The sequence below is a fragment of the Bos indicus genome, chromosome X (assembly GCF_029378745.1).
Source record: "Bos indicus isolate NIAB-ARS_2022 breed Sahiwal x Tharparkar chromosome X, NIAB-ARS_B.indTharparkar_mat_pri_1.0, whole genome shotgun sequence".
Classification (NCBI taxonomy): domain Eukaryota; kingdom Metazoa; phylum Chordata; class Mammalia; order Artiodactyla; family Bovidae; genus Bos; species Bos indicus.
The window spans coordinates 39,389,965-39,412,164 of NC_091789.1; the positions used below are offsets into that span (position 1 = coordinate 39,389,965).

The 22,200-nt window shown below is 44.4% G+C and overlaps 1 protein-coding gene across 1 annotated transcript in view; it reads left to right on the top strand.

The window, feature by feature from the left end:
• The first annotated feature begins 1,347 nt into the window (after positions 1 to 1,347).
• TKTL1 (transketolase like 1) overlaps positions 1,348 to 22,200 on the top strand; it is a 28,517-nt gene continuing 7,664 nt past the window's right edge. The window contains exons 1-8 of the mRNA XM_019956473.2: positions 1,348 to 1,557; positions 6,023 to 6,140; positions 10,124 to 10,221; positions 11,498 to 11,689; positions 11,770 to 11,897; positions 13,088 to 13,281; positions 17,003 to 17,167; positions 20,635 to 20,791. Of these exons, the coding sequence (XP_019812032.2) occupies positions 1,424 to 1,557; positions 6,023 to 6,140; positions 10,124 to 10,221; positions 11,498 to 11,689; positions 11,770 to 11,897; positions 13,088 to 13,281; positions 17,003 to 17,167; positions 20,635 to 20,791 (1,186 nt within the window). The 5' untranslated portion in view covers positions 1,348 to 1,423. The remainder of the gene's footprint in view (positions 1,558 to 6,022; positions 6,141 to 10,123; positions 10,222 to 11,497; positions 11,690 to 11,769; positions 11,898 to 13,087; positions 13,282 to 17,002; positions 17,168 to 20,634; positions 20,792 to 22,200) is intronic.

The window sequence follows — 22,200 nt, forward strand, 5'->3', positions numbered from 1 at the left end:
TCGCTCAGTCGTGTCCGCCTCTTTCCAACCCCGTGGACTGCAGCAGCATGCCAGGCTTCCCTGTCCGTCACCAACTCCCTGAGCCTGCTCACATAAACTCATTAGGTGTTGCCAAAAAAAAAGTATCTCCATTAATATTTTTAAAAAGCAACAGATTAAAAGATCTGCAATACCTGTAAGAGACAAAGGACTAATCAACATAATAGTTTTTAAATTCCTACAAATTAGGAAGCTAAAGATAATTTACCAAACATAAGAACAGTAAAGGGTTGTAACAGTCAATTCAGAAAGGATGAACTACGAATGCCAGTAAACGTACAAAAAAATGTACAACTGCAAGTAAATCAGGCAGACATGAAACGAATGATTAAAAACGGTTTTCTTATCCATCAGAAGGCCGGACATTAAAAATATAAACAATATTCATTGTTGACGGGGACCTGGGGAAAGGTGCACTCACATAACTGCGAATAGAATGACACAGAGGTTCTGGGTTTCACTGCGCCATTATCACTGCACGAAGCCTTTAACCCAGCAAGGACGTGGGTCCCTGGCCGCCTTTAGGGCCATTGTGGGAGCTCTCGGGAGAGCGGCAGGTTTGAACTAAGTGGCTGAAATAAGGGTGTGTTGGTGCAGAGAAGGTGCCAGGGGGACCACGAAAGAGCACCTCAGAGTCACAGGGACGAGCTCCGTGGCCTTGCTGATTGGGGCTTTCAGAAAGATGTAAAGTTAACGGGAGTCCCTTTAAGTCGTTGGACGCACAGCAGCTCAACGGTTTGGTGGGGTTTGAAGTACAGAAGTTTCTAGAAAAAGAAACGAGGTCCGTGCAGAAACGCCTTGCTGCCTTAAGACGCTCAGACCGCTTCACCTTTTGTGAACCGCGTTCCCCACCCCCGCTCCCCCTCGCCACCGCCGGACATTGGGCTTCTGTGGGGCTGGAGAGGGGGCAGCTGCCAACTGGAAAATTCCAGCGTGGCTTTTATCATAGTGTGAGAAAATGCACAAAACAAACGTAACCACTGTAACTCTTTTAAAGCTTGTGAAAGCACAGGTACTCCGTTATTCCAGTCAGCACGTATCGCAACCATCGCATCATCTAGTTCCAAAAATTGATTATCACCCCCCCACCCCCCGCAAAGTAGACTCTGGTGCTGGTGCGGAGGAAGCTCTCTTTGAGTTGACAGGACAAGCGCAGATACAAAGGACTAATCTCAAGGTATCTCGAATAATGTGCAATATATGAAAGACAAATATTCAAAATCCGCGGGATTGGAGGGCGCGCGGAGGGAGCGGCGCGCGGAGGGAGCGGCGCGCGGAGGGAGCGGCGCGCGGAGGGAGCGGCGCGCGGAGGGAGCGGCACGTTTGTACACCGCGCAGCACACTCCGCTGTATTTGCTCCTCAGACGCGGGCGTGTTCGCAGCTATGGCCGACGCTGAGGCGAGCGCCACGATGGCGGACGAAGCCAAACCTGACTCGAAGACTTTGCAGATTCTGCGGGACATGGCCAATCGCCTGCGCATCCATTCCATCAGGGCCACCTGCGCCTCGAGTTCTGGGTAAGGCGCCCTCGTCGAAGCTCGGGTCGTTGAGCGGCTCGCCCTGCGGGACGCCTGTGGAGAGAGTTGAGGGAGCTGTCGGGGGGCGGGGAGGGCTTGGTTGTGGAGGCCCCGTTTCATGCTCTCCGGGTTTGGCTGCCATATGCTCCGGCAGCCACCCCTCTCGGGCCCGTGGCCGGCCGACAGTGGCGGCCCGGGGCCTCCGGTCTCTCAGGTTAACGGAGAAGAGCCCGGACGCGACGGGCGGAGCGCGTGGCCCGGGCGGCTAGCATGGGAGCGGGAGCGGCCTGGCGCTGTTTGTGTGAGGAGTTGTCCTCGTCGCCAAGGCCTCGAACCCAGTAGATGGAGTTCGGAGAAATAAAGCTTAAAAGAAAGTGATGGGGGAGTAAGAATCCGAGCAAAGGGGAAACTGTTGCTTCTGCTGGTATTTTGTCGAAGATGTTTACGTCAATATTCATAAGAGATATTGCAGTTAGTTTTCTTGGAAGATATTTGTCTGCCTTTAGCATCGGTATAAGGGCTGTTCTGGCCCAGAGTGAGTTTTAACGTGTTCTCTTCAGGGTTTTTTGGGTGTTTTTTTTTTTTTTTTTTTTTTTCCCCCTGGAAGAGTTGGAAGAGGATTGAGGATTCGGCAGTGAGGCCATCAGGTTCAAAGTTTTTCTTTGTCATGGAGCTTTTCCACTACTGATACAACTTCCGTATTGTAGATTTATTCAGATTTTCTCTTTGTGATTCAGTCTTCTTCGATTTTGTTTCTAGAAATTTCTAGGTTAAACGATTTATTGCCATACAATTGTTCGCAGTACTTGATAGTGCTTTTTATGTCTGTTGAATTGGTGGTTATAGCCTTACTTTCATTCCTGACATGAAATTAGTAATTTCGAATCTGATTTAGTACATTTAGTAATTTTCTTTTTCATTTATTCTAGTTAAAGGTTTGTTAATTTTGTTAATCTATTCAAAGAACCAACTTCTGTTTTGGTTCATTTTCTACATTGTTTTCCTAGTCTATTTGTTTCTGCTCTAGTATTTTATTACTTTTTCCATTTTAGTAGCTTTGATTTAGTTCTGCGTTTTTCAGTAAGTTGTGAACTTAAGGGCTTCCCCTGGTGACTGCGACCGTAAAGAGCCTGCCTGCAATGCGCGAGACCCAGGTTAGATCCCTGGATCCGGAGGATCCTGTGGAGAAGGAAATGGCCTCCCACTCCAATATTCTTGCCTGGAAAATCCCATGGATGGAGGAGCCTGGCGGGCTACAGTCCATGGGGTCGCAAAAAGTCGGACAGGACTGAGCGAGCTCACTTTCTTTCACTGTGCACTTAGGTTTGTTTGTTTGTTTAGTTGTTTGTTTGTTTTTTTTCCCTTGAGAGACTTTTTATTTATCTATTTATCGGCCTCACCGTGCAGCTTGCAAGATCTTACTTGCCGGACTGGGGATCGAACCAGGGCCCAGAGTAATGAAAGCGCCGAGTTCCAACGACTGCACCGCCAGGGGATTCCCAGAGATAGTTCTTTTTTAATGCAATCATTTATAGCTATAAACTTCTCTCATCACTGCTTTTGCCACATCCCACAAATTTTGGTATAATGTGTATTTCATTTGTCTCTAAAAGTTCATCAGCTTTTCTTGCAATTTCTTCTTTGACCTATTCATTTAAGTACACTGTGGAGAATTTTTGTTTTCTTTTAAAATTGAATTATAGTTGACTTGCAATATTAATGTCAGGTGTACAATTCAGTGATTCAATATTTTTACAGATTATACTGCATATAAAGTTATTTTAAGAGTGTGTTGCCTAATTCCCACAAATGTGTAAGCTTTACCATTTTCCTTCTATTATTGACTTCTAACTTCACCCTGTCATGGAGATGTGTGTGGTTCTGTTTTTTTTTTTTACACTTACATTTTGCTCCCTTCACCTTCTAAATTAATAATGGTTTACATTTTCTCAAGAGATCTCTAACAGGAGTATCCACTTAAGGGATACTTGAAAGCCAAGAGGTTTAACTCTCCATTTTCTGTATTGTGAAATTTGAAAGGGGAGATTAGTAATACCCATGAGCTGCACTTAAAATCTTACTCTTCTGACTTTTGGGGCATGGCAGGGCTCTATAGTGCCTGCCTGGACGCCCATGAAAGCTGCTTTTTAAGAGCAAGGGTTGTTTCATTCTGTAAGGGCCTCAAGTTACTCCACCATGAGAAACTTCTCAGTCTGACCATTTACTTCCTAAAAGAAATTCACTTTAGGTAGTAGAATGCATTTTATTCATTGGGGTTTTTTAAAATTTTCTTTCCCAGTGTTATTGAGATGTAATTGAGCACACGGGGCTTCCCTGGTGGCTCAGCAATAAAGAATATGCCTGCCAATGCAGGAGATGAGGGTTTGATCCATGGAGAAGGAAATAGCAACCCACTCAAGTATTCTTGCCTAGGAAATCCCATGGACAGAGGAGCCTGGCAGACTATAGTCCATGGGGTCACTCAGAGTGGGACACGACCTAGCAACTAAACAATTGAGCACACAGCATTAATATATTAGCATAATAATTTGATTTAAATATATTGTAAAATGATGACCACAGGTTTATTTACCATCCACCATCTCATAGATATAACGGAAAAGAAAAATGTTTTTTCCTTGTAATGAAAACTCTTAGGATCTACTCTTTTAACAACTAAAGTATATATCATACAGCAGTGTTAACTACAGTCATTTAGTTGTGTTTTACTTCCCATATCTGGAAGTTTGTAGCTTTTGACAACTTTATCCAATTCCAGCTCCCCCCAACCCCCACCTCTGGTAACCACAAATCCTATGATCTTCTATGAGTTTGGACGTTTGGTGTGGGTTTTTTGTTTGTTTTTAGAGTCTACATATAAGTGAGATAATACAATATTTGTTTTTCTCTGAGTTATTTCAGTTAGCATAATGTTCTCAGGGTCCATCTATGTTGTCACAAATGACAGAATTTCCTTTTTATGAGTGAATTATATTACATCATATATATATGTACCACATCTCCTTTATCCGCTCATCTTTTTTTAAAGAAATACTATATTTTATGTATTTATTTAGTTTTGGTGGCTCAGCATGTGGGATCATAGTTTCCTAACCAGGGAAATCCGCATTCATCTATCGGTGGACACTTAGGTTGTTTCCATGGCTTGGCTACTATAAATAATGCTGCTGTGAATGTAGGGGTGTAGATATCTGTTCCACATAGTGTTTTCATTTCCTTCAGATACATTCCCAGTAGTTGAATTGCTGGGTCATAAGGTAGGTTGTTTTTTTTGTTTGTTTTTTAAGATCCTCTTATTGTTTTCTATAGTGGCTGTTCTGGTTTACATTCCCACTGACAGTGCACAGGATTCCCTTTTATCCACATCCTTGCTAGCATTTGTTAGTTCACCTTTTTGATGATAGCCATTCTTATGAGTGTGAGGGGATATCTCATTGTGATTTTGACTTGCAATTTCCCTGATGATCAGTGATATTCAGTACCTTTTCATATGCATATTGGCTGTCTATTTTCTCTGGGAAAATGCCTATTCAGATCCATTGCCCATTTTTAATAGAATTTTTTGTTGTTTTGTTATGAAATTGTGTGAGCTTTTTATATATTTTGTATGTAAACACCTTATCGGATATGTGATTTGCAAATACTTTTGTCCCATTCAGGAGGTTGCCTCTGCATTTTGTTGATGGTTTCCTTTGCCGTCAAGAATTTGACTCAGTCCCACTTGGTTTATGTTTGTTGTTGTTTTATTGTTTTTGTTGCTTTTTTTGCTTTTGCTTTTAGTGTCAGATTCAAAAAATCCTCACCAAGACTCAGGTCGGTGCTTAGTGCCTATGTTTTCTTCTAGGATTTTTATGGTTTCCAGTGTTACATTTAAGTCTTAATCTATTTCAAGTTAATTTTTGTGAGTGGTATAAGATAGAGGTCCAGTTTCATGTTTTCACATGTGAATATCCAGTTTTTCCCTTACCGTTTGTTGAAGAGACTTGTTCTTTCTGCATTGAGTATTCTTGGCTCCCTTGTCAAAAGTTAGTTGACCACATAGGTGTGGGTTTATTTCTGCTTTGTGGAATTTCTGATTAATGATATCACAAATGAATTCAAGTGAAGTAACACTCAAATGTTTACAGAGTCATCAAGTGAACCTCCTCAAGTATGTCGGTGCTCCACTGATAGAAGGAGTCTAGTCTATGAGGCCTTGCTCTCTTCTGGGAGAGGAGTTGTGAGATTACTGGGCCTTAAAGCATTCTTAAAAGCTGTGAGCTTGGAGCGGGGGCCACTGAGTGCCTTAGAATCCCTTTCCCTTGACTGGATTCTTCTGGGGCTGGAAGAAATGACTGCTGCTTTTGGTTTGAGGAGACCATGTGTTGAAAGGCCTCCTTGTGCACTGTGTGTGTCCCTGGTGAGTCACTTGCCTGTGAGAAATGACCTGTGCCGTGTCTTCCAGCCACCCCATATCATGCAGCAGTGCTGCTGAGATCATGTCTGTGCTGTTCTTCCACGTCATGAGGTATAAACAAGCGGACCCGAAGAACCCAGACAATGACCGTTTCATCCTTTCCAAGGTAAGCTGGCACAGGAACCTAGGGCCAGTTCAGATACTTGGTTCTTAAACTCATTTTAAAAGCCACCGTGTGTCAACAAGGCCTGAGATGGCCTCTGTTTATTGTTTTGGTTCTTCCCTCTTTGCTTCATGTCTTCATCTGTTTAGGTTGGGGTAACAAAACACCAGAGACTAGGTGGCTTATAAACAATAGAAATTTATTTCTCACAGTTCTGGGGGCCAGAAGTCTAAAATCAAGGCACTAACATGGTTGTGTTCTTGTGAGGGCCATCTTCCCAGTTACAGACTTCTCATTGTATCGTGCAGTGGAAGGAGAAACGGTTTCCCTTTTTATAAGGGCACTGACCCCACTCCTGAGTATTCTGCCCTCATGACCTAATCACTCCCCAAAGACCCCCCACCTCCTTATACCATCACCTTCAGCTTCAGATTTTCAATATAAGAGATTTGGAAGGAGGGGCACAAACATTGAGACCATGGCAACTCATAAAGATCTAAAAGGTGTTCTAGCAGAAACTGCATAGTGGGAAGGATGACTTGCAGCAACTGGCAGCCCCTGTTTTCCTTTGGTACTTCACCTTAATTGATCTGGCACTAAGGCCCCCCTACCCAGAGTCATGCTCCTCCCATCCTGTGCCACCTGGGTAGAGGAGGGCAACATTGAGCTTGATTTGAAGGTACATCCTGCTCTGATCAGTCAGCTTTCTCTTCCATTTTTCTGCAGATCACCAGTAGGGAGTTTCTCATGAGTCTAGATATGGTAACCAGGTACCTCATGACATTGGAGGACAGGAAAGAAAAGGAATGTTAAAAACAAGATCGACCTAGGAGAACAAGCAGCTCTTTGATGCTATCTGAAGGTTTGCTGTGTTCTGAGCAAAGCATTCAGAACTTAACTGGTAGAACATCGTGTGCAAATAGAAACCCCAGATCTAGGCAGTGGAAAGTAAAGAGAAGGCAGAGTACGGGCAGAGAACCTGGAGCTGTAGTTAATGACCCTTGTCTTGGTGTCTAAAATGTAATCTCAAGTGAGGTTTGCCCAAGGATGAATTAAAGATGTGTAGAGGAAGAGAGATAAAGCAGACGAGTGCAATTAGTAATAGCTAATAAAATCTAGGTAAAGAATATGGGGAACTTCATTGTGTTCTTTTTACAACATTTCTGTAAGTTTAGATTTCCTTTATCATAAAAAGTGAATAGCTATAGATATATAAAGTATGACTGTTTAGAGCTCTAGTTTGGTTTTGGGGTTTTTTGTTTATTGGTTTTGGGTGGGGGGAGAGTGGCTGCAGCATTCAGAATCTTACTTCCCTGACCAGGGATTGAACCCACACCCTGAGCAGTGGAAGCGTAGAGTCTCAACTACTCGACCACCAGGGAAGTCCCTAGAGCTCTAGTTTTTAAAAAAAGGAAAGAGGGACTTCCCTGGTGGTCCAGTGGGTAAGACTCTGTGCTTCCACTGCAGGGGACTCAAGTTTGATCTCTGGTTGGGGAAATAGGATACCCCGTGCCATGGGACACAGCCAAATAGAAAGAGAGAGATGTGGGAATTCCCTGCAGTCCAGTGGTTAAGATTTGGTGTTTCCACTGCCAGGGGTGCAGGTTCGATCCCTAGTCCAGGAGATGGCTGCAAGCAGGACAGCATGGGCCCCCCAAAAATGCCTAGATTCTCTCATAACCGCTGCTGTCATATAATCAGAGTCATTAGCCTTAGAGGTATAGAGTGACTTTCTGGCATGCAGTCACAGGCTGGACACTGGTTAGCTACCAATATTTGTGTGTGTGTCAGATTTATGCAGCAGATAAAGTTAGAAGAAAAGAGAAAACACTCAGGAGCATAGTCCATCTTGGCTCTGGTCGGGAATAGAGTAAATGGACTTGCTAGAGGCCAAGAAGCCAGGATCTTCATAATCCATGCTCCCAGGGCACAAGTGTCTACGCAGACAACTACAGATGGAGGCCACCTGCTAAGGCCTGGCCATGGCGCTGACTGAAGCGCTCAGATTCCCTTGGAGCCCTCATGGTGCTCATGATCCCTCCATCCACCACCCCGGCCTTAGTTTTTGTTTCACAAACTCTTTTGCTTTCTTCAGCGAAGCAGGCATGGGAAGTAACCAAAAAGCCTGTTTGTAAACTTGTTCTTGAAGTGTGCTTTGTGTCAGAACAAAGATGAGAAATGCTACCTGGAAGAGAAGACTTTCTTTTCTGGGTGCCCTTGGCACACTGAGTGCATCTTTATTTTTGGCCTTGGGCCGCCTCAGTTGTGTGTCCCCACGTGGTTTAGGAATTCTTGGAAAAGAAAAGGGAACCCATGGGAAGGGTGCTTCCACCACAGCAGACGTTGTGCTGATGCCCCGCCAGTCTCCTCAATCAATCCTACAGCCTCTTGCTGCCTGAGGGGGATTTCATCACCATCATACCCAGAAAGCAAAGCCTTGCGGGGGTGGTCTTACTCAATTCCCACATTAAACCTGGGGGAAGTGGAGTTGGTCTGAGCATAGAGCCCAGGCTTGGTCCAAGGGCATGCAAGGCACCTGGGAACCAGAGTTTGTTACAGGAGTAAACTAGGAGCTGTGGGGAAGAAGACAGACAGGTTGTCCGGAGGGATTTCAGTGGGACAGTTGTCAGAGCTAGAGGTGCAAAACAGAAAAAGAGTGAGGGCACGAAGCACATGGAGGAAGGTCAGGAGCCCCAGGAGGAGCAGAACCATAGGGTGGATCAAGACAGGAGAGGGATTAGAGAACTCACAAGTACCATTCAGCCATCCTGTAGTGACAACACTAACCAGTCTATGCTTGAATGAAGCTGACATCTGAATGGAGGGAGGGGACAGAGAAGAAACTAACCCAGAAATAGCTAGCATGCCAGAGGGGCCAAGAATCCTAAATCCAAAGGAAGTGGAGGGGCAGGAAGTACTAGGTGAAAGAGATGGTCCAGGAAGGTCTTGGTTTTGACATTTGAGCTGAGAGTTGAAAGGAGTGAGCTGTGCCCCTACCTAGGCATAAGCACTGGGCACTCTGAGGGTAGAGGAAGGCACAAATGCTGAAGCCCTGAGTCAGGTGTGTGCCTGGTGCATTCAGAAGACAGCCAGGACACCAGGCACCTGGGGCAGCGGGGGAGAGAGTGGGAGGTGATGGGGGTCACTGCAAGAACCTGAGCTTTGTTTGACATTAGATGGCAAGACCTTGGACAGTTCTCCACGGCAATTGAGAAGCGGGCTTAGGTTTTAACATGCTCCGCCTGGTGGCTGTGTTGAGAATTGACTGTGGAACAGGGAAGTGGGGAGGCCACTGCAGCGACAGAGGAGAGAGAGGTTTGTGGACAGGAAGAGATGGTAGCAGTGGAAGCATTGACTAAGTTTGGTGTCTCTTTAGAAGCTTGGGAGTGGGGCCTCAGTGCAGCAAACCTTTGACACCACCTTCTCTCCATGGGACAGTGACAGCCTGTGTGTACAAGCAGTGTGGGGGGAAACAGTGGAGTGGTGCTGGAAAGGGATTTATTTCTAGCATGACCTTTTACATAACCCCTTCCCAAATCTCAGTTGACTTGAGTTTTACAAACCAGGGAAATAGAAGTCCTTAGTGTTTCTGATTCCTGTTTAAGAGCCTGTGTTCTTCAAAAACATTGAACATCTGGTTTGTATATGGCTAGATGAAAGGCCTTGCGAAAATGGCAAGGCTCATGCTTAGATGTTTTTTTTCTGGTTTGCTCTTGGGCTCTGCTTAGGCTGCCATGTGGAGAAGATGCCCTCTTCTATGTTGTCAGAGCTGCAGTCAACCTCACCAGCTGCATAGATTCCCTGTGATTTCCTTGTCTTTGTAATATTGATCTGAGACTTGGGGTGCGTGTGGGTGTGGGGAAGAGTAATTCCCTTGCATTGTGGGAGGGGCCGCTGTGATGAGTAAGCTTTGTTTGGAAGTTGGTCTGATACTCATGCCCTGCAGGTGCACCTAACCTAGGTTCATTTGGTCCCTTCTCCTACAGAGACTCTCATTTGTTGATGTGGCAACTGGATGGCTGGGACAAGGACTGGGGGCTGCGTGTGGGATGGCGTATACTGGCAAGTACTTTGACAAGGCCAGGTAAGACACTTACTCAGAAACCATTTAACTCTCCAACTATCCCACCCCTGGCACTTTGGCTTTGTTTATCATTTATTAGTTTAGAAATACAGTGATTTAAAAGTTCAGGTCACCAAGTATTCAAGCAATAAAAAGAAATTGTATTTCAGGAAACTGTTCTGGCATCTCTGGTTGGGTTCTAAGTGCTGCCTGCAGTATAGAAACTAGTCTGTTAGGATTGAAGTCTTTACCAAGATAGATATCTTCCTGTTTCCCATCGCTCAGTGAGCTTCACTATACAGTGAACAGATGTTGTGTTCGCCTTTCCATTTGGGACCCCTGTATGTTAATAATCAAAGGTCTCTTTTTGGAATGGTTCCACCTTCCGAAAGACTGATTCATGCCTTTATTATAAGGGTGTGTGTCTGGGTGCTGCTGATATAGAGCAGCAAAATGGGATGTCCCTGTTGTGTGGTAAGTCGCTCTTTAACAATTTCACTTACAGCATTTTTCTGTGCCAGCAGTGGAGAAAGCACAATAAAGTGCTTCCAGAGGAGCCACCTGGGCTGGAACCTGGGACTGAGGGGCCACAGACTCAGGTGCCCTGGGGGAACCATAGGACTAGAACATACACTCCATGGCGTGCTTTCTCTACTGCTGGGGCAGTTGCCCTGCTCCATTTCCCATAAGACTGTTGACCTTTTTCATCTCTCCTTTTTGCCTCTATTAGTCCCTGTTGTGTGGTTAATCACTTTTTTAAAAGTTCACTTACACCCTGGGGTCTGCATTATATTTTATTGGTATAAACATTTCATGTTTCTGCTGCAGAAGAGTTTAATATTTACAACAACATATGCTCCTGAAGTAGAATGTTTTGATTGTTATGATTATTATAAGTAAATTTGTAAGATCAGAAATAGAAGGTGGATGTGCTTTAAAAAGAAGCTTACCAAGAAACTGTATATGTGAATGTTTGGGTGTTTAAGGGCCTTCTCTCCATTCCCTCTTGTTTATTGGACCTGGAGAAGTTGAAGAAGAACCTGGAAATAGTGTTTGCAGCTAGAATGAGAGAACTAGCCAAAGGTGCAGCCCATCTCATGAAGCCCAAGCTTTTAAAGCTGAGATTCCTCAGTTGTTGAGTTTGGGCAGCTTTGATAAGGGAAATTGTCTCATAGGAACCTGCTGATCTGAAGCACCTGCTTCATTCTCTTCCTCCGTTTCTCTTTGTGAAATGTACTTGTTCGAATGGCTCAGAGGAGCCCCAGGCAGGGTCCTAACCTCTCTTGACTTGCCCCAGCTACCGGGTGTTCTGCCTCCTGGGAGATGTCGAGTCTTGGGAAGGCTCCGTCTGGGAGGCCCTGGCCTTTGCATCCCACTACAGTCTGGACAATCTTGTGGCCATCTTTGATGTGAATCGCCTGACCCACAGCACCACTTTGCCTCTCGAGCACTCCATAGATGTCTATCAGAAGCGCTGCGAAGCCTTCGGGTAATTTTCCTATTTGGTGTCACCTTCTTTCTGGTCCTTCCCCCTTCGCCTTATAACCTGGCTGCTGCTTCTGTTGACAGGTGGAATACTTTGGTAGTGGATGGCCGTGACGTGGAGGCACTGTGCCAGGTGTTCTGGCAGGCAGCTCAAATGAAGAACAAGCCCACAGCTGTGGTTGCCAAGACCTTCAAGGGCCGGGGCATTCCAAGTAAGGAAGTGTTGATTTTATGCTTAGAGTTGTCAGCCCCTGCACAGCACATGAGGCAGAAGGAGGCTGAGGCTCGCTGAGCAGACAGACAGCTGACTTCACGCACAGTGATTACACTTCTGACATGTGCCAGATGCTCTCGCTCTCTTTGATGCTTGTAGATAGCAGATCTGGTCAGGGCTGGGGAGGGGAAACCCAGACGCCCAGCAAGTGAGCACAAGGGAGCGGCTGGGAGGATAGTCCATCAGTTATCGGACCAGCAGGGAACCATCTCCACGGGGCATACTGAGTCAGAGAGGGTGTGTGAGCAGATACATAAATAGGAATGTATGCACATGCATGCGATGGCCTGTGCCCACGCTACCTGGGAGGACACACAGGCCGCTAGTAAAGTGGCCCCTCTGGGAAAGGCAGCTGCGGAACTGACGGGAGGAGGGGGGTTGAAAGTTGTAACTTCTTGCAGATTTCAAAGCGGACAACTAAAGTTGTTCATCTCCAGTATAAATAGTTGCAGTGGGAGTGATTTCTGGTGTGTTCTTAATACTAACTTTTTAGAAGAAAACTATTCTCTGATTTCTCCTCAAAATAGTCTTCTGGTATACTCAGTTCAATAAATGACTACTTGCCCAATTTGCTCCTGTAATAAACCTGGGTATTTCTTTGCCTCCACCTCTCCTTTATGTGCCCCCCACACACACCCCCACTCTGTCATCCATTCTAATTGATTCTGCTCCTAACATATGTCTCAAGTCCGTTCACTCCTCTCCACCTCTCTTGCCCAAGCCTGGTCTTCTCTCCCTCACTTCAGACTCCTCAAGCCAATCCTCATATGGCTGCCTTGGTGATCTTTCTACAACATGGATCTTATCAGTTACCTCTCCCATTTCCAAACCCTTCAGGAGTTTCCCATCTTGCTTTGGGCAAAACTCAACCCACAGGATCCTCCCTGCCTGTCTCCAGCCTCGTCTCCCTCACCATTCCCTCCATTCACCAGCACATTGGCCAGTGGCCCCCTTAAGAGCCTCTCGGCCTTTGTCCAGGCTGTCTCCTGCCACCGCAGTACCATGTCAGGCCCCCTGTGCCAGGTTTTTACTCTGTGGCTGACATCTTTCCCTTTCAAATGTTTTTCAGATGACTAAACAGGGGCTCGTGAGTTACAGAATAAATGTCTTTTATCCATTGGGTTACAGGTGTTGAAGATGCAGAAAATTGGCACGGAAAGCCAATGCCAAAAGAAAGAGCAGATGCAATTATCAAATTAATTGAGAGCCAGATAGAGACCAACAAGAGTCTCGAACCAAAAGCCCCTATTGAAGACTCGCCTCAAATCAACATCTCAGTTATAGAAATGACCTCTCCACCTGATTATGAAATCAGTGATGTGGTAGGCAAACTGTTTTTTCTCTGCTTTTGCTAAATACAGAGGACTCTTGTTTACTCTGATTTCCCCAAATGAACCAATTCTTAGGTGGTGTGGCATTTAGCTAAAGGTTATAAACAACAAAGATGGATTTACCTTGTCTTTTAACTATTTTGATATTTATTCTTTGATTTCAAACCTAACTCGGGTCTGAACTTTCTTACCAGTCAGTCACTACTTACTTGCGTCCAGTGCTGTGCAGCTTTTGCTTGCTTCCTAAATTCAGTCTGTAGTCTGGCAGACCATTGTGCATGAAACTCCATGATTCTATGTAAACTTGAAGGACAGGGGCCTAGCTGGATTGATGTTTTGGGCTTAATCCCTGGATTACACAAGGAAGAGCACCAGTTCACTGAAGGCCAGTTCTTCAAAAAGGAAACAAATTAGGCATGAAACCCTGATTAACCCTTTCTGTTTTTATCATGATTTTTGTGTCCTGCCTTCTGGTGTATTACAGCAGATCCAAAATAGTTAGGCTCTTCACAACCTAAGGAAACAAGGTGGTGAGCCTGGGAGAAAGGAAATTTTTCTGACCCTTGTTTGTTTTCCTTATTTATTTGGGGACATTTTGAGTGTTACTTACGTTTTCTTAGCCTGGTAATATGGATTAATAATAAATGAGTTGACTGAGAAATTAGAAAGCAAATTTAAAAGCAGAAGAAAGCTATTAATAAAAAGCACATATTAACAGAAGGTACTTTGGTAATATGTGTTAACACCAACTGTTGACACCCTTCAAAGTAGAAGTGCAACTCACAGGTATTTATCCTACAGAAATACCTGTGCAAGTGTGCAGAATAGAATAAATGTTGATTCCAGCATTGATTATGGTGAAGTGTTTATGTCTAGAAAATATGTTAGATTATTGGAACTTTTTGTTTCAAGTGTATATATTAATAGGAGAAATTAAGGACACAGGCCAGTTGATTAAAAAGTTAGTAAATTAAAGAACAAAAAGTCACATTAATAACCAAATCTAGGAGTTGGCTCTCTGAATTACTAAACAGTAGACAAGCCATTATCTAGTCTACTTAAAGAGATAAAAACTATAAGTGAATAAAATTAGTCACTAGAGGAGATAAACACAAATTGAGAGAACATTCAGAGAATTTTGAGAAAACTACGCTAATTGGTTTGAAAACCTATTTTAAAAATGGACCTTCTTAAGGAATACATAAAATACCAAAGTTAAGTAAAAATACACAAAATGCTTAAGTAGGTCAGGGACTTCCCTGGCGATCCAGTGGTTAAGACCACACTCCCAAAGCAGGGAGCGTGGATTTGATTCCTAGTCAGGGAACTAAGGTGCTGCATGCTGCACAGTATGGCCACAAATAAAAATTTTTAAAAACACTTGAGATCAACAGCCATTAGGAAAATTTGAGAAAACTGTCTAGGAATTATACCTCCAAAGTACCAGGCTCAGTTAGTTACAAGAGTGATTTAATTTTAACCTTCAAGGGATAGATTAATTCCTCTGCTATTTCAAACCTTCTTGAATATGGAGAAGGTCATTTATGAAGCCAAAATGTTATAAAGCTAGCCCAAAGGAAGAAACTACAGGCCAGCCTCACTTAGGAATATTGATTTAAAAATTCTAAATAAGACATTGCAAAGAGTTGGACACGACTGAGTAACTGAACTGAACTAATGGAACTGAAATAAGACATTCACCAGCCTCAATTTCTTTAGTGCCTTAAAAGAAGTATCAGAATCAGTGAAATTCAAATTAGTAATGCAAATCATTCACCACTATTAAGAGAGGAGAAATTGTGGTCATTCACAATAAAAGACTCCATCCTGACAATGAGAAGGCAAGCCTGTTTGCAGGTGGTAGAGTTGTATGTCTGGAAAACTCAAAAGAGAATAGAAATCAGAATGAGTAAGAAAGGAAATAAGAAAATATGTTAGAAATAAGAGTCCAGAAAGAGAGCTTGTAGCTAAACTAATATATAATAAGGATTGATTGTTTTCTCGTATTAATACAATTGAGAGATTATTCCTTTTTACAATAGCAATAAAAAGTAAAATAACTATGAATAAATGTATACGGTCTATATTATATTAAGGTACTTACAAAACTATACCTTTAAAAGCTCATGTGCTCTGTGAGTAGACCATTCTCAAAAGGATACTTCACAACCCTATCATTTCCCTACCTCTGGAGAGAGGAACTGGGAGAGCAGGAGGAAGATGGCCTCTTCATTCAATATCCTTTCATAACTTGACTTTTGTACTCATCTATGTGAAGTGCCTGTTTTAAAAAAATATTTTTTAAGAGTGTTTAAATGAATGAACAAAGATAAATAAATGAAGAGGCAAACCTTATTTTTTTAATAACAGCTTTATTGAGGTAAAATTTTCTCTACAATATACCCATTTGAAGTGTATAATCCAGTGGTTTTTAGCATATGACAGAGTTGTGCAACTATTACCACACTGAATCTTACAGCATTTCAGTCATCCCATAGAGAAACACTATATTCACAAACATTACTCTCCATTCCCACCCAGCCCCTAGTAACTGCTAATTTACTTTCTGTGTCTGTGGATTTGCCTATTCCAGACATTGCATATAAATGAGATCATCTAATAGGTAAACTTTATGAGTCTGCTATTTATCCATTCATCTGTTGCTGCATATTTGGGTTATTTCTACCTTTTGGCTATTGTGAATAATGCTGCAATGAACATTAGTGTACAGCTTTTTGTGTATTTGTATTTTTCTCTTGGGTAATTACCTAGGAGTAGAGTTGCTGGATCATAATTGTAATTCTGTGTTTAACTCTTTGAGGGAATATCAGATCTGGGGGGTTTTTAATAGAAAAAATACAGTGAATATGTCAGTTCTCCCCCAGATTAATCCATGGGTTCAGTCCAGTCTCAAACAGTATGCTAATGGAATTATTTATTATTTGTATAATGATTCTGAAGTTCTCCGTTTTAACATTTACAGTGAGTATTATCATTTTTAAAAAATACTTATTTTTGTCTGTGCTGTATCTTCATTACACATGGCCTTTCTCTAGTTGTGGAGAGCAGGGACTACTCTCTAGTTGTGTTGTGCGGCTTCTCACACTGTGACTTCTCTAGTTGTAGAGCATGGGCTCTGGGCACATGGGCTTCAGTAGTTGTGGTGCATGGGCTCAGTTGTTGCACAGCTGTGGAATCTCCCGGGAGCAGGGATTGAGCCAGTGTCCCCTGCATTGCAGGGCAGATTCTTAACCACTGGACCACCAGGGAAGCCCCTGTTACCAGCTTTATAATTAAAATAAGTCACAGAGGCATTTGCATGTTGGGAAATTTAAGTTTTTAATCAACTGTAAGAATGAGACAAGAATAAATTTATCTTTGGGAAATTGATACTCAAGTGAGCCAAGTATGGATGTAAGATTGGCTAGCAATCCTGTTGTTTTGGATTTTTTTCCCTTTTGGTCGCATGTGTGGCATGTGGGATCTTAGTTCCCTGATCAGGGCTTAAACCTGTGCCCCTGCATTGGGAGCGCAGAGTTTTAACCACTTGACCACCAGGGAAGTCTCAGCAGTCCTTTTTTATTACCCCAAAGGAGATTATTGGTGAATTACAAATTTGCTTTGTTCATTAAGGAGGATGACAATTCATAATTCTACCAAATTTCACCTTCCTTCTAAATGCATTCTAAGAAACTCTCCTGTTGACTTTCAGATAGCTACTCGGAAAGCATGTGGTTTGGCTCTGGCCAAGCTAGGCCATGCAAACGACAGAGTTATTGTGCTGGATGGTGATACCAAGAACTCCACCTTCTCTGACATATTCAAGAGAGAACACCCTGAGCGCTTCATCGAGTGTTTTATTGCTGAGCAAAACATGGTACGTGTGCTAGGAACATCACTTTGAGTCATCTCATTGACAAATGGTGACCCACTCAAGGAGGCCTGCCCCCCTTACAGTTTTTCTTTCCACTTATAAAGGTAAAGGAAGTGGAGGGAAAAAGTCTCCGGGGAAACAAGTAGAGAGCAGTCAGGAAGAGTGTGAGGGGTGGCTTCCAGGATTGCTGGGCCAGGCACGGTTAGATGGCTCCATACTCTCTCCAAAGAGTCTGTAAGCTGCAGCCATCTGACTTCAGGGCTCCTAATCTGAAGAATGCCTAGCTCCCTAGTAGCTCTAGGTGGCCCCTGGGATGTTGTAGGATTGCCTGGCTGTGGCCAGTAGGTGCAGAACCTCAAGGAATTGTGGTCTGTCTCTCCACCTTGTATTATGGGGCCTAATATATCCTAGGTATTTCAGTGTTCGTGCAAGTAAATGCCTTGACTTCTAAAGCTCTGCACCAGTGCAGAGGATAGCACACATTTACCCTCACATCACAGAGGTCAGAAACAGCACTGGCCAGAAATCTATGGGCCAGCAGGCCTCACGTGACCAGAGATATTTTGTTTGGAACAAATAGTATTTACAAATATTTTAAGTTAGTTGCCAGCTTTTTAAGGTCAGGAAATTTTTATATGGAATCCAGATTTCTGGATTTTTCTTAAAGAATGGGAAGATCTGGCAACATTGGAACAACATTCCCTCCTTCCTGCCACCAGTTGGCTGGAGTCAAGCAGGGGCCCTGTTTAAATGGGCATCCACAGCCATCTCGCCATGTCCCTGCCTCCTGCTGGCCTGCTCCTTTGTTCATGGTGCTTCCCTGGCCCTATCAGTGTTGGAATCTAAGCCCCTCTGTTCAGTAAAGCAGGTCACTGCAATTGTAAGGATATGAGCATTTTTCAGTGGGTCTCATTAACCTATTTCCATTTTGAATGGAAAAAAAAATACAACTCATATTTTTCTGAATTGAGCTTCAAAAAGTTTGCTTCCCTAGGCATTGATTCTTTCAACCAGCAACTGAAAAAAAAAAAAAAAAACTAGTAAAGAAGCAGCCACCAAGTGAGTAGTGTCCTGTGCTGCCAGATAAAACTGGTGGCTACAGGGAGAGCATGACTAGGGCCAATCAGGAGCAAGCTCTCAGAAGAGGTGACATTTAAACTGAGACTTAAGTGACAAGGAGTCTGTCACACGCAGATCCAGGGACAGCATTCCGAGCAGAGCGCCCAGCTAGCTCTCCTGCATGCCCAGATTGGAGCTGTTCAGGGAGCAGGAGGAAGGGCCCGAGACTCTGGTATGGAGAAGAGCTTGTTGAGGGAAGTGGGGGAGTGGCAGGAGATGACAGCTTGGACCAGGACAGTAGCTGTGGGGTTGGGGAGATGCAGACTCATGCAGGGTAGATGACCGGGTGGAACCAAGGCTGGCAATAGGGCATAGGCCAGAGCACCTGGGAGACAGACAAGACTGGGGCAGGAATGGGTTTTGGGGGCACAGGAGCTCTCGGTGAGCCCTGAGGGGTTAGACTACCTCTTAGACTGGGGGTAGGGGTGCCAGGTAGGTCAGGATAGATCATTTATCTCCAAATGTGTTTGCTTTCCAAACCACTGAATGTCTTTTTCTAAGTAGATCTAAAAGCTTTAAGTTAACATCTAAATTTTTCGTTAAATTTTTTAAGTTCGCATCTAAATATATCCTTGGTATCTAGATTTAACTGATGCCGAGGATGTAACTTCCCATATATTGTAATTTGTGACAGTTGAATACTTAAATCATCCAGTTACACAAAGGCTTTCTTTGTCAGAAATTAAATGTTTTTCTGCTTGAACTCTTAATTCCATTCTACTTCTTACTCATGAAAGCCTTTTACTGATAATTCTGCAATAAACTATGCATATACATTGATGGTTTTTAAAATTTGTTTCCTACATCCACAGGCCTTAGAGCATTACCATTTTTTTCTTCTGGATTGAGCTATGGCTATAATTTTTAGCTTGTGTAGCAGTAGTTAAGTACATTTAGAGCTAGAATGAGGTAAGATTCAGAACAAAATCTATTTGTATTTAAATGATGTAAGTGCCAGAAAACCTTATTCAAGTAAATATGGTGCTGGAAAGAGTAAGAATTTTGTTGCATCAACGTCATTCAGTTCATTTGAATCCCGTCCCAGCTGTAAGCCAAAAATCATACACAGTGATCTTTCATGTCCAGTTGTTTGTGGAAAATTATTTGTAAAGGATTGGCACTTCAGTTAGATTCTTTTTCAGTTTTGTTAGAAGAATTGGAAAACCCCTGACTTACGGAAGGATTTGTTGTCCAGTCTTTTGAGCTTTTTAGTTTTTCAAGGCTGCTGTGATTATTTCAAATTATTCTTTCTGTTTCTGGAGCTCTTACATTCCAGGATGTTGCCCCACTGAAGGAGCAACCCAAGGTGGGTGAGAGTATACCTTTTGGCAGTTAGTTGCTGGGAGGTGATTATCAGGGAGACAGTGGGAAGGAGGCCCTGGGCCCTTTCCCTAGCAGGCAGATGTGGGAGTCAAGGATCTTGATGTTGAGACCAGCCATAGCCATGCACCCTTTGAAAGGTCTTTGTTTACCTCCAAGATACTCATCTTCTAGTTTGAAGGCCACCAGGGTGTGTGAGCCTGGCTTTGCAGGAGAGGTGAGCAATAGAGAGACAGAGGAGACCTTAGCATCATGCAGATCAGAGTGACACCGTGGGACCCCATGCTGGTTCCCTGTGAAGGGGGCAGATGAGGAGGAGTGTGGCACTTAGTCCAGGCGCACCTCCTGGCAGATCCAGCTGGGGAGGGAGCAGCAACATCCAGTGAGGCAGGTGGTCCCTAGTGCTGGATGCACCTCAGAGGTCAGATGTGATGCAGAGGAACTCAGGTGACCTTTTACATTTGGCCCCTTCCAGGTCCCTCAAGGGGATGGTGGCCTAGATGAAGGAGAACGTGCAGAAAGTGGGAAATGAGAGAGTGTGCAAGGTTTTCCTGGGAAGGAGAACATGGACGAAGGGCAGGATCTGGAGCAGGAGTGCAAGGGGAAAGTGAGGGAGAAACTGAGGTGATGTGGGAAGGGAGGGGACAACTGCACGGTCAGAGAGCCCCTTGAGAAAACAGGAGAAAGATGAGATTCAGCAGGGTGGGGAGAGGGGACAGAGGCAGGGGACGAGGAGAGTGGGAAGGAGACCCACAAGGACTGCAGGGCAGCCTTGAGTGTCCCGAAGTTCCCCAGCTTGGATTTGAAGGAATGGGGCCAGCACTTCAGTTCCTCTCATTTCTGGCAGTGTTCAGGGGACATGGTGAATTTGCCAGGTTTGGGATTTTCCCAGGTAGGTGATTGGAGGGAGGGTGTGGCGAGGTGAGGGGGTACAAAGGATAGGTGATCCTGAGAAGCATACACTCTACACTGGGAAACAGGAGGGGAAGTGGGCTCCAAGAGTATTCTGATTCACCTTCTTTGTGATGCAGGTGAGCGTGGCACTGGGATGTGTCACCCGTGGTCGCACCGTGGCTTTTGCTTGCACCTTCGCTGCCTTTTTAACCCGAGCATTTGATCAGATCCGGATGGGAGCCATCTCGCAAACCAACATCAATCTTATTGGGTCCCACTGTGGGGTGTCCATAGGTATGAGTTCTCAATGCCTTCGTCTTAATTGCCCCCCTCCTTTACAGAGAAAGATCAGTGTGTGAGCAGTTGAACTGCCCAACATAGAGTTCCGTGATACTAGTTTGATTATTTGTAACCTGTTTTTTTAAAAAGGCCATATTGTGTTTTAGAAGTTCCAGAAACTGGGTAACTTTTTAGCTGATCTTCTGGTATTACTATAAAGTGCCTATTGTTTCAGTCATTGAGAAATACTTACCCTGAGTGCCTCTTCTGTGTCAAGCCACATACTGGGTAGTGATTTGGCCACTCTGGCATCACAGAATTCTTTCCTGCTGTTTGGTCGCCTCAGTCTGAGTTGGGACAAACAGCCTGCCAGGGCTCTGCTGGGATAAGCAGCCTGGTCAGGTAGAATGGGAAGCCTCAAGGAGCTCAACATCAGGGCATTAACTGTGGATGGGAAATGGGGGAGCCAGGAGGAGGATGGAGGTGTCCATTAGCACTGGATGGAAAATGGAACAAACCTGTAAGAGCCTGAGCAAAGACGTCAACATCACTGACAGAAGGAGGAGTCCCAAACTGCATGAAAAGCAAAACGCCAGTGCCCAGTGGTTTCTTGCCTAGGAAACATCTGGGAGTTGTGTTTGTGGAGGATAGCAATGGGGACTATAGAAAGATGGGGCACCTGACACGCCTGTGGCAGGGCAGGTCATCAAGGTAGATGTGACTGACAGCTGACCCTTGCTGCCAGAAGGCTGGAGGGGAGGGCTGGAACTGCACGTCTGGGTGTTGTCCCAGGGACTTCAGGGAGAGCTCAACTGGCAAAGGAGACTATGGGTGAGCCAGATTTAACGGAAGAGAGGAGGGCATGCACAGGGGCCTCTCCTGGGGCTGGGTGCAAAGTCAGTTTTAAAGTCAGCCAAGTGGAAAAGTGGTTCTAAGTCCAACCCAGAAGAACTGGAGTTCTTTGGAGAGACAACAGTCCCAGGCCAGGCAGTGTCCATGGTGACAGTCTCCTTTCTAGCTGGAAGAGCTCGGACATCCTGGTGTACATTGGGTTACATGAAGTCCCTGAGTTCCAACAGTACCCCCAGGGCACCCCGAAGGTATGTTCTATAACGCTCAGCTACTTTAAAGGCCATGAGAAATGAGAGACCACTCAAGTCTGAAAACTTTCATCTCTTGATGGAAAAGAGCAGAGAAGAAACAACAGAGTCTGGAGGGACCCTCCTCAGAGAAGAGGACAGGGGCAGAGACCTGGTACTTGGAAGAGAGCACGGGTAACCTAGGGCAGCAGTACCAGTCACACTGAGTGCCAGATGCTGGCGAGGCTCGAGGCCAAGAAGTGGCTTCTGCTGTGTTGCTTGCAATGTCCGTAGTGACTGCTGGGATTGTGGCCCCCATGGCAGGCAGCACAGTTGCTCATCCAG